At 50.9% G+C, this 11,497-nt stretch overlaps 2 protein-coding genes across 11 annotated transcripts in view; one reads left to right on the top strand and one right to left on the bottom strand.

Moving 5' to 3' along the window:
- The first annotated feature begins 1,083 nt into the window (after nucleotides 1-1,083).
- POLR1G (RNA polymerase I subunit G) lies at nucleotides 1,084-3,572 on the top strand. Its single transcript, XM_017650395.3, has 3 exons — nucleotides 1,084-1,215; nucleotides 1,570-1,711; nucleotides 1,887-3,572. The coding sequence occupies exons 1-3, from the start codon at nucleotides 1,194-1,196 to the stop codon at nucleotides 3,286-3,288; spliced, it is 1,566 nt and encodes a 521-aa protein (XP_017505884.3). The 5' UTR covers nucleotides 1,084-1,193; the 3' UTR covers nucleotides 3,289-3,572.
- Nucleotides 3,395-11,497, bottom strand: part of ERCC1 (ERCC excision repair 1, endonuclease non-catalytic subunit) — a 36,146-nt gene continuing 28,043 nt past the window's right edge. For 8 of the 10 annotated variants that reach the window (XM_073226090.1, XM_073226099.1, XM_073226091.1 and 5 more), the window contains 6 exons: nucleotides 11,378-11,477; nucleotides 10,304-10,380; nucleotides 5,135-5,234; nucleotides 4,098-4,169; nucleotides 3,815-3,883; nucleotides 3,395-3,503 (listed from right to left, as the gene is read on the bottom strand). In XM_073226090.1, the coding sequence (XP_073082191.1) occupies nucleotides 3,450-3,503; nucleotides 3,815-3,883; nucleotides 4,098-4,169; nucleotides 5,135-5,234; nucleotides 10,304-10,380; nucleotides 11,378-11,477 (472 nt within the window). In that variant the 3' untranslated portion in view covers nucleotides 3,395-3,449. Of the gene's footprint in view, nucleotides 3,504-3,814; nucleotides 3,985-4,097; nucleotides 4,170-5,134; nucleotides 5,235-10,303; nucleotides 10,381-11,377; nucleotides 11,478-11,497 lie in introns of all 10 variants that reach the window. The other 2 variants (XR_012126713.1, XR_012126714.1) reach the window with 2 other exon arrangements.

The following is an 11,497-nucleotide window of genomic DNA, read 5'->3' as shown; positions in this document are numbered from 1 at the left end:
GCTTCCGCGAAGGACGTCGGGTGCCTCCCTGCCTCGCGTCCTCTGGGAATTGTAGTCCTGGAGCCTTTAGGGGCGGTGCCCCAGTGTTTCTCCCTCCGTGGGAAACTGCCAGGCGGTTCCAGGCGAAGGTCCTTTCCCCTGACCCTCCCTGGGAAGCCTCTCACCCTGAGAAGAAGGGCGCCCCAATTTTGCACTAGGATCCGAAATCTCGGCCGAGGGCGAGGGAAGCGGCGCTGACACACCGGTCAGGAATGCAGTCGGGTCGCCCTGTCTGGCCGCCGTCCTGCGACTCCGCCCGCCGCCCCACGCGGTGCGGTTCCTGCGGGAAGGGGCGTGGACGCGTCCCCCCCCCATATCTGCGTCCACGTGCCGCTGTTTACAAATGCCCAGGGGCAGGGAAGAGGAGCTGGGCAGGGCTTGTACTCCCTTTTCCTTTCTCAGAGCCTTGGATAATGTCTCCCACGCACTAGACCAAGTCTTCAGGGGCATCTACAGGTCTCATTTGATCCACAAGCCCCACCCCTTAGCCTGCATGGACCCCTGCATGTCTCGACGGAACGTCTGGAGGCTCCGCCCCAGGACACACCGGCTCCTCCCCCCGTGTTTCCCGCTACCCTGGAGTCCAGAAGCCCCGCCCCTGGCTGGTACTTCAGTCCCTCGGGAGGAATTACCTACATTCCTCCATTTTTCTACTGCTCCCACTCAAATTCTGAACTTCCTATGCACCTGAACCTCCCTGGAAGGGGCTGAACAATGAAAGCACAGCCCTGCCAACGAAGACTCTTACCTGTCTCTTTAAGAATTTCAGACCAATTGAGCTCCCTGTCTCTTTAAGAGTTGGGGTCCTCCCAATGTGGCCGCCCCTTTAAGAAGACGTTGGATCAAATAATGTCTGAGAGGCTGGGGTGATAGCCGCCGGGACCCGGTGAGGCTCTAACTCCCGCCAAGCAGCAAATGGCTGATTTCTGGAGCAGATTTTCGGGAAAAAAAACTTCTTCTCGGTTGTCTGCTCTGCACACGTGGAAATTTCTCCCAATTCTGCTCATAGAGCTAGCGGGTTCGCAGCGACACCCCCGCGCTTCCGTGCCACCTGGGCGCTCCCGGATGAGGCCCCACCCCTTTGGCTCCACGTGGTCGGCAGCGGGGCCGGAGCTACTGTGGCCGCTGGGTCCGTGTGAGCGGTGGGCCCCGGAATGGCGGAGGCCCTGTCCGAGGGTGCGTTGTTTCAGGGGGGGGCTGACGCGGTGCAGAGAGTTGGCTGGCGGGAGGAGAGGGAAGCACCCGGGAGATTTCGGACGAAAGAAGGGACATCCCCAGAAACAGGACTGCGGAGTGCATCCCAGGGAGACGGGGGACTTCGGACGCAGAGAGGGTACCCTGGGGGTGGGGGGAAAGGGCGCCCCCAGCGGTTGGACCGGTGGAGATAGGGGCGCCTCTGGAGAACAGGCGGGGAGAAACCGGGTGAAGGGGTTGGGGCGCTCAAGCGGTTGAGACCAGTGGACCGCTGCGGGCCTTGGAGGACTGGACCAGCAGGGAAGTGTCAGCAGACGCCCATTTCCCCTTCTGCAGGTGCTGCTCGGTTCTCTTGTCCGCCCAACTTTACCGCGACGCCTCCAGCCCCGGAGCCCACTCATTTCTCCTTGGAGGTGTTGACGGGCCCGGCAACGGAACTGTGGCTTATCCAGGCCCCTGTAGACTTCGCCCCAGACTGGTGAGTCCCAGGTGGTCCCAGGACACCTCCCGGGAACGTGCCCCACCCCAGTGGCTGAGCTTGGGAGACATTTAGAGGGGTTTTTTCAAGGAACCCAGAAATGCTGCTGCTCAGCTCCTTCCCCAGTTTCACCAAAAATCTACCCAAGCTTCTGCCTTTCCCCTTCTCCTTTCAGCCTAAATGGACGGCTTGTGCCTCTCTCTGGCTCCCAGATTGTGAAGGGCAAGTCGGCAGGCAAGCGGCACCGCTACCGGGTCCTCAGTAACAGTGGCCCCCAGACTGGAGAAGCAACCTTGCTGGCTCCCTCAGCAGAGGCAGGAGGAGGACTCACCTGTGCCCCAGCCCCCCAGGGCTGCCTAAGGATCTTTGAGGGTCCCCGAAAATCCTTATCAGGATTATCCTTGCAGCCTGTTCCAGCAAGGCTCCCACCAGAGATCCCCCCTGGCCTGAGGCCTCGCTTCCGTGCCTTTGGTGGAAGCCCACCGGTCACAGGGCCTGGGTCAGCCTGGGCACTGAAGTCACCAGCCTCAGGGAAGAAGAAAAAGAAGAGGCATATGCCCGAGGTATCAGTTCCTCAGGAGGCAGTGAATGGTGGGCATGGTGCCCTGGAACTAGACACAGCTTTGGGGTCCCCAGAGATGGATATACGGAAGAAGATAAAGCAGGAGCTGTGGGAACTGAAGGTGATGGAGCCAGTGACCACGGAGCCTGCAGCTGAGCTCTGGGAACCTGCTGGCGAGGTGTTCCCATCCACCCCCAAGAAGAGGAAAAAGAAGCCCAAAGAGGCAGAAATGGGGAGGCTGGAGCCAGAAGAAAAGCCAGTGAAGCTGGAATTCAAGGTTAAAACCGAGCCTGTGGAAGAGACAGCCCTCTCCCCAACCAGGAAAAGGAAGAGGCAGAAGGGGACAGAAGGGAAGGAGCCAGCGGAAGGGATGATGGTTGAATCTCAGCTGCAGGTGAAAATGGAGCCACAGGAGGAAGCCATCCCACTGCCATCCTTGAAGAAGAAAAAAAGAGAAAAGGGGTGCAAAGTGGTGACAGAGCCAGGGACTGGGGCTGCAGAGCCAGGTATGAGACCTCTGGAGCTCCAAGGGGAGACGGTGGTGCCTGAACGGCCACAGGAAGTGGAGCCCCAGGCTGAGGTAGCTCTGGTATCTGCCAAGAAGAAGAGGAAGAAAGAAAAATGGCAAAACACAATGATGGCACCAGGGACAGAGGTGATGGAGCCACAAGAAAAGGTGATGGAGCCTGAGCTGCCAGGTGGCCTTGGGCCACAGTCAGCTCTAGCATCCACCAAGAAGAAGAAAGAAAGAGGCTGCAAAGCGCCAGCGCCAGAGATGATTGACCCACAAAGTGAGATGATGGAGCTTAAGCTGCCAGAGGAGGGTGAGCCTGAGGCCCAGGCGCATCCACCATCCACCAAGAAGAAGAGGAAGCGGGCCCGGGAAAGTGGGGCGCCAGAGACAGCACCCCAGGACGAGATGCCAGAGGTACCCCTGAAGCTAGAGTCGGGGAAGGTGGCTCCCACAAGACAGGAGAAGCAGCAGCAGAAGAAACTGCAGCAGGATTCTGTGTAGTCTCCTTTGGGGACACTGATGGCTGTGCCTGAGACAAGCGGAAGGTGGCCCCGGGACACCACAAGGCAGGCAGAGGAGCCTCCTCCCATGACCACACCAGCAGGAGTCTGGACTAGAAAAATGCTTTATTAACACACTGCAGGCTTTCCTTCCAGTTGGGGTCATTGGGGCACCTTCAAGAAGGGCTCGTGTAGGACATCAAATAGCCTCCGGGCCTGGGTGGGAGGGAAAAGAACAAGGACCCGGTCATTAAATCAGCCATGTGTTTGATGCAACCTGAAGGAGCTTCTGGCCCTTTTACTCCCAGCTCGGAGGGGGCTCTGGTGGTTAGGGGAGAAGTAGCCCAATCTGAATTCCATCCCAGACACTGTGTGAGGCTGGGCTGGTTCTTACCCTCTCTGGGCCTTGGTTTTCCCCATCTGTAGGGGAAGTATGTTGGACCTTCCCAAACCTTAGAACTTGGGGATCTAAGATCCCACTTATTTGGGGCTCCCTCCTTCCACTGACCCATCAAGCTCATTCTTACCTTCTGGGGCCCCAGGCCCGGGCACAAGGCCAGATCTTCTCGCGACGCAGCTATAAGCTGTTCCAGAGACTAAGGAAGGTGGGAGTAAAGGCTCAGGGGAGGTGAACTCAGAACTCTGCCCTGCCCGGGCTGATCAGAAGTCTGAGGTGGTCCTGCAAGGAGTTGAGGTCCTGTGGGTGGGGTGGGGGGAGGGGAGGGAAGGATGGAGGCAGGCAGGAAGGTGGAGGGAAATGGGGCTTCTCTGAAATGCTTGTTGCGACAAGGGAATGTTCCATTTTTTTACCCCAAAAGTAGCCAGGAGGGTCTGACTGTCTGTTTTGTTGACAGACTTCACGGTGGTCAAACATTCAGTCACCTGGAAGGGGAGGCAGAGGCAGAGGTGTATTGGGAGAACAAAGGAGGACTGAGTGGTGAGGGCAGCGCTGGGTCCCTGCAGGGTCCCTAGACTGTCCTGCATGCAGGAGATGCCGAATAAATGCCTGTGGGTTTTTTCGATTGGTTAAAAGATTATCTCAGAGTGATGCCCAATTAGCTGAGATGGTGTCAGTAAGGTTATGAGAAATGCTGTTTATCGTGAGCTAGTTCTGCCCAGGTGAAGACTAGGCTTGGGAGTCAGGCACAGGTTCAAAACCAGGCCCCACTGCTTACTCCCTGTGAGACCCTGGGCAAGGGAATACCTTTCTGGTCCTACTTTCGGGTAAACGGGTATTCTAATACTACCCACCTTGTGGTGGCTGTGGACATCCACTGTTACTCTATCATTGGAGCCCAGATTTAGCAATTCACTCAGCAGAGGCTCCCTGAGCTCCCACTGAGGGTTGGGTGATGCTGGAGACAAAACAGGGACTGAGGCAGCCTGGGGCTCCCAGTCCACTGCAGGAGACAAATCTGCTCCAGACAGGTAGGGCTGGGGGAGCCCAGAGGGGCACTTGACCTGGTCTGGGATATGGGAGAACTTCCCAGAGGAGGGGGCATCAGAGCTGAGCTGTGACTGCTGGGATTAGGCAGGTAATGAGGCAGAGGGGAGAGAACTGGCACACAGAGGGGTGAGCTAGGCCTGGGAGATGTGACAGAATGCAAGGCCAGGGGGCAAACAGGGCTGTCAGACCAAAAAGGCTGGGCCTCAGAGAGCATGGGAAGGCAGCTAGGCTTCCCCTGAGGGCCCTGGGGGGGCCAGGATCTGCTGTGTGGGTGGGAGAGGGGTGACTGGAAGCTGAGGCTGGAAATGTGGCAAAGAGATCTTACTTGAGATCAGAACTGAAGCTCAGGCACCCAGGAGGGAGCTAGGGGAGGCCCAGGAGGGAGGTGAGGGGGCCTTACCCGGGACACAAAGTCCTGCTCCAGCTTCTCCATCAGCAGGTCTGCTGGCTTCTGCTCGTAGGCCTTGTAGGTCTCCAGGTATCTTCCGGCCTCCTCGGGGCTGGGGTGAGGGGGGTCATGATTTAGATTCATTTCATTGTGGCAATATAATTGCAGGTGTTAACAATTCCAAACTTTATTACAGAGGAAAATGACCGTTCTCAGCCATCCCCTTACCCACTGGTGGTAACCCCTGCTAGGCACATCTTTACACATCTTTCTGGCTAATGGCCAGAGCTTGGGAGCCTGACCAGTTGGATTCAGGTTCCATTTCCCACCTGAGTGACCTGGACCGGTGATTTTTCTCTCTCTGGGCCTCAGTTTTCTCATCTGTAAGGAGGAGTGGGTGGTAGAACTACGACAATTAAATGAGTCAACTAAGTGTTCAGAATCTGGCATGCCAATTAGAAGCCTGTTTAAGGAATGTTCGCTGTTCAAGTCGGGAAGTCAGCACACAGCATTCGTACAGCATTTGAGAGAGAAAAAAACAGAAACGCTTTTCCCAATAGCAGGAAGACAACCTTAAGAGGCATTCAGCTCCCACCACCAGGAGAGCTGGCGCTTCCAAAGGGGTTTAATACGGCACCCTCAAGAGAAAAACTAGGGGTGCTTACTTCTGAATCTTATGTAGCAACTAATATAATTTAGTAATCGCCATTAATTTCCACACAAGGCACTGTTTCTTGACATGTAATCGGCTGTTTCAAAAGTAGTTGAAACAACTGAATCATAAAGGTCTGCAGAGTAAATGTGTGCAGAGGAAAGTAACTCAGTTTATTGGCCCCTGGCAAAAGCTGGCCTGTCTCTTTGGAACTTGAGAATAGGGAACTGAGTTGAAGTAAATAAAGTATTTGTCTTGAGGCATTTTCTTAGCCATCAAAGTTCAGCTAGCAAGCAATTTTTGTTGATTAAATGACAATTTATGTTCTTGAAAGAAACACTGATTTTTCTAATTCTATTTTTCCCTATACGATAGGCTTTACCACATCTCTCACTGCGGAAGGGGCCATTGTTGTTGTTGTTATTAGCCATTTTTTCAGGACTCAAGTTAGCACACTACGTCCAGTTCCACAATTGTTCACCTTTGTGCCATGCAATATGATTGGGACATCTTTCCACATCCACAGATGGAGCTTCACTTCATTTATTTAAAGGTTGCAAAATATTCCATAGTTCGATGTAAAGACAGAAAATATTTCCTTTGTGGGGCCACTGTCCTAACGCTTTATGTTCAGAAGGTTCTGGACTCCCCCGAGAGATCCTATAAGGCAGTTACTATGTTCCAACTATTATACAGAAGGGGAAACAGACCAGCAGGGTTGAGCCACTTGCCCAAGATCACACAGCTGGCGAAGAGGAGGGACAACACCCTCAGTGGTCTGTTTCAACCAGCCAGGCTTGTAACGCTGCACTGTGCTACTTCCCACAGAAAAGAGTAATTTTAACACTTGCTTTTGTTTTAATATACAAGTAATACCTAAGTACATTCTTTCAAATAGTCAAACAGTTGAGAGGTACACACACCGAGGGAGGGCACAGATTTACAAAGACATTTACCCTTTGGCCTGAAATCCCACTCCTAGAGCTCAGAGCAGGAGCGGGAGGGTGGCTGGCCACAGTGAAAGACAGGAAGCTACCCAAGGGCCCACCGACGGCCTAGTGACCTGCTCCACCCACACGACGGTATCTGCTGAAAAGGAACGTGGATCCAAACAGTGGGATTATTCAGCAATACAAAATGAGCTACCGAGTCATGAAAAGGCTGGGAGGAACCTAAAAGCATTATCACTGAGTGAGTGGGGCCAATGTGCAAAGGCTATTGGGAGATAATAGAAAATACTGGTATTTTGTGGTCTCTGACACTGGTTCCTGGTAGAGCTCTTGAAACCCTCATAAATTCCTAGGTGATGAGAGCATTATGAGCATCTTTTGTTCTATGGAGGTGACTCTGTGAGCTCCTGCGTGACTCCTGGATGGGGGCTGATAATCAGAAAGTCCAAGTCATGATTAGGAGCCTGGAATTTTCAGCCCCACCTACCCAACCTTCAGAGAGGGAAGAGGGGCTGGAAATGGAGGTAATAATCGATCATGCCTCTGTAAGGAAGCCTCCATAAAATCCCAATTGTACGGGGCTGGGAGAGCTTCCAGGCCAGTGCATACATCCACACTGCAAGGGTGACACACCCCAGCTCCGCAGGGACAGGAGTGCCTGTGCTCAGGAGCCTCCCAGGCCTCGCCCTGTGTCTCTCTTCACCTAGTTGTTCACTGTATCCTTTATCATAGCATTCAGTAAACTAATAAACCCAAGTGTTTCCCTAAGTGCTGTGGGTCACTCTAGCAAATTAATGGAACTTGAGAAGGGGTCACTGGCACCTCCGATCAGCCAGGGGACAAGCAGCTCGGGTGGCAATTGCCTGGCTTGCGATGTGAAGTGTGTGCGGTGCGGCCGTCCTGTGGGACTGAGCCCTTCACCTGTGGGATCTGACGCCATCTCCAGGTAGACAGTGCCAAAATTTATGTAGGACACCCAGCTGGTGTTGCAGAATTGCTTGGTATGAGGGGGAGAAAGAAGACAGTGGGGGGCCAGAAGTGAAATGTTTTGTGTGAGTAGTCAAGGAGACTCCCTGGACAAAGAGCCCCAGTGGGGAAGAAGGGCTCTTCCCTGCACACAAGGGTTCTTCTGTCTCAGCTACAGACACCATGACTCCAACCTTATGATATTCTGGAAAAGGCAAAACTCTGGGGACAGTAAAGAGATCAGTGGTTGCCAGGAGTTAGAGGGAAGGAGGGAAGAATTCTGCAGGGCAGTGAAATGATTCTGCATAATACAGTAATCATGGACACGCCATGCCTCCCTTTGTGTCAAGCCCCATAGAGTGTACAACACAAAAAGTGAACCCTAATGTAAACTATGGACTTCAGTTAATAATAGTAATAATCATCTATCCATATTGGTTCATCAGCTGTAACAAATGTACCACACTAATTAGTGCAAGATAGGAATAACAGGAGAGGCTATGCAGGGGATGAAGGGGTATGTGGGAACTCTCTGTATTTTTCCATCAATTTTTCTATAAACTTAAACCCCCCCCCAAAAAAAACCCTTAAAGCTCTAAAAAAAAAGTCTGTTAAGTTTTTTTTAAATGGAGACACTATATTGGAATTCTACATAACTGTAAAAAAAGATGGGGGCTGCTCTCTATACTGATAAAAAATTTACTCCCTTCCTGATAAGTTATATGATTGATAATATTTTCCAGTGTTTTGGGAACCTGCCTTACATTATTTTCAACAACGCAAGGCGCCAAACAGTATATACAATATGCTTACTTCTAAGAAAGGAAGAAAAATTAGATGTTTTCACACACACTGGGCTTTATAAAAACATTGGGAGGTAACAAAAAAACAACAACAGTAGTTGGGGGAGCGGAGCTGGAGAGAAGGAGTAGAAGAGAGACTTCTTGGTGCGTATGCTGCTGTCTACCTTCAGTCAGAAATCCACGTATAATTTTGGACTCCCCCAAAAATGTAACTACCAACAGCCTACTGTTGACCAGAAGCCCCACCAGTAACATAGTTAACATATTTTTTTGTATGTTATATGTACTACATATTGTACTCTTATGTTAAAGAAAACTAGAGAAAAAAATGCTTTTTCAAATTGTCACAAGTCTCAACAAAAATCTACTATTACATGTACATATGTTAAATGTACTTATAAAATACATACTAAATATAAAAATCTGCATGTAAGTGGACCTGCACAGTTCAAACCTGTTGTTGGAGGGCCGTTTTTATATTCTGATTTTTGAACTACAGAACATCTTACTTCTTCTTCAATGAAACCATTTTATATTCAGAAGAAAAACAGAAGCACAGAGAGTAAAAGCCCCCGCCTCTCGGTGCTTACTCCTCATACCCGCCCCAGAGGTCGTTTCCCGGAGCCTGGAGCCTATGCACACCCCACGCGGCTGATCCAGGTACTATCTGTTCGTAAACACGTTCGTTTTCCTCCCTTTTACATATAAATAAACATAGGCTGCCGTTTGGTTCTGCAACTTACTGGCTCTCCCGAATCCATGCTGCAGTGCCGGCCCACAGCTTGGGGGGTTTGCTTATACAAGCAGAGAAAATCGAAAAGGAGAAATTCCCTTCCGTGTCAAAGAGCCGTGTCTATTTTCTGTTTTACTGGCCAATCAAGTCTCCCCTCCCAGCCAAACATGCAGGCATCCACTTCATATGAACTATCCTGACGTTTCCACCAATCAATGGGTGAAAACTGACACGTGCTTTTTTAAAATGTACCTTTTTCCTGATAAGCTATATGCTCAATAATTTTTTCAGGCATTTTTGACAACCTGCATGAGAATTTTTAAATTGGGCTATCTTTTTCTTACTGACTTGTAGGAGGTTCTTAATATGTATAAATATATAATATATATGTTTAAATAAATTCAAATGAATATAAGCATTGAAATATATTTCTACTGTATTATTTATATATATATATATATATACAAATTAGGGATCTTAAGTCTTTGTTAAACATAGCAAGTGCTTTTTTTTTTCTTAGTTTTCTCACTTGTCTTTAACTTTATTTACAGTATCTTAGCATCCAGAAGTTTTAAAATTTTAATGTTCTCAGTGGCTTCTGGGTGTTGGGTCTTGCTTTAGAAGACTTCCTATCCCAAGATTATAAAAAATAGTCTCCTGTAAGATTTCTTGGAACACTTTTACTGTTCTTCTTTATATGTTTATCATTTTGTAGTACTTTTTACAGTGTGAGGAAGGGATGTCTTTTTTTCCAATTAGGGAGCCCATCTAACAGTCCTTAGAAACCTAGACATGGGATTTATTATTCAGCCAGACTTTATATCAAACACATAAGTGCCTAGGTTCTGGGAATTTGATCTACATCACCTGCTTTTGTGCCTACGAGCCTACAAGAGGATAGTAAAACCCCATTTTATGGAAGAAGAAATTGAGAGCCCAGGGAGAGGCAGTACCTGGACCGGGCCGGGCTCACAGAGGGAGTTCACGGAAGGAGGAGGGGAGGGCTGGAAAGTGGGGAGGAGGTGGGGAGCTGACACCCAGGATAGAGCCGACCTGGGCAGGGAGCCTCGATCTCACCTCCAGGCAAGGACTAGGGTGCAGTCAGCCAGGATGCACATCTTGGCCAGCTCCTTGAGGGCCTGCTGAGGATCTTTCTGGGTGAAGAAGAAAATCAGAATCAGAGCTCTGGAAGAAAGCAAGGATGTAGCTTAGGATGCCAAGAGCCTTCCACTCAACTGACACTCTGTAAGCTCCAACTGAGTGCCTGGCCTGTGCTGGGTAATGTCGAGACCCAGCAATAACCCAGACAGCCCAGGCTCTGCCCTCTGGGGCTCACAGTCTGATGAGAGGGACAGACCTGTCCCCAGACAGTGATGACCCAGAGTGGCCAGGGCTGCAGCGGGGGAGGCTGAGGAACATCTGACCTGTCTGGGGGATCAAGGAAAGCTTCCTGGAGGAGGAGACATCTGAGCTGAGATCTGAAGGAAGTTGAGGAGTGAAGGAGACAAAAGGGAGCAGAAAAGGCAATTCCAGACATCAGGAACAGCATGTGCAAAGGATGGGAGGGGAAAGAAGGCTTGAGGGATTGTAGCTTACTCAACATCAGAAGGAGGATGTAAAAGAAAATATGACCACATGGAACCTTAGAAATGAACCCAGAAAAAAAAACAAAACAAAGAAATGAACCCAGAGAGTTAGGCAGGGCCTCATGGGCCACGGAGGGCACTGAGGAGCCACGGAGGTGTTTGGGCACCAGATCTGTGCTTTAGAAGACTTTCTGGCTGCAGTAGGATGGGAGTGTCCTACTAGACGGAGTTCAGGAGATAAGGCAAGAGGGTGGAGCAGGGGACAAGGGGGAGCGGAGGGGGCCTGGATTGGGGCTGGGCTGTGAGAGAAAACAGATTCAAGTAATATTAGGTGGCCGAGGGCTGGGATTAGCCACAAAGGAGGTGTAGAAGGTGGAGATGGATAAAATCTTGCCCTCTCACCTCCTTGCCAACACTGGGTGTCAATCTCAGATGTGAAAAACGGTTCCTCACTGAGGTTCAATTTGCATTTCTCCTTGGAAGGGATTCAACAGTCCCCTTGGCTAATGCTCCCCATTTCACAGATGGGGACACTGAAGCTGGCGGGGAAGTGACCCCTGCTTACCACGTCCACCTGGACGAGCAGGACCCGCAGGGCGAAGCTCTTCCCCAGGCTCTGCAGCCGCTCATGGATGTAATCTGGGTGGAGGTTGTGGTAGCGGAGGCTGGGGGGCAGGGGAGAGGC

The sequence above is a fragment of the Manis javanica genome, chromosome 17 (assembly GCF_040802235.1).
Source record: "Manis javanica isolate MJ-LG chromosome 17, MJ_LKY, whole genome shotgun sequence".
Lineage (NCBI taxonomy): Eukaryota > Metazoa > Chordata > Mammalia > Pholidota > Manidae > Manis > Manis javanica.
This window is presented reverse-complemented; position numbering and strand designations above follow the sequence as displayed.

Bases quoted from the DNA above. Each gene is read 5' to 3' on its own strand.
- POLR1G (XM_017650395.3), top strand. From the start codon at position 1,194: ATGGCGGAGGCCCTGTCCGAGG. The intron at 1,216-1,569 runs GTGCGTTGTTTC...CCCCTTCTGCAG, and splicing joins GGCGGAGGCCCTGTCCGAGG to GTGCTGCTCGGTTCTCTTGT. The intron at 1,712-1,886 runs GTGAGTCCCAGG...TTCTCCTTTCAG, and splicing joins GTAGACTTCGCCCCAGACTG to CCTAAATGGACGGCTTGTGC.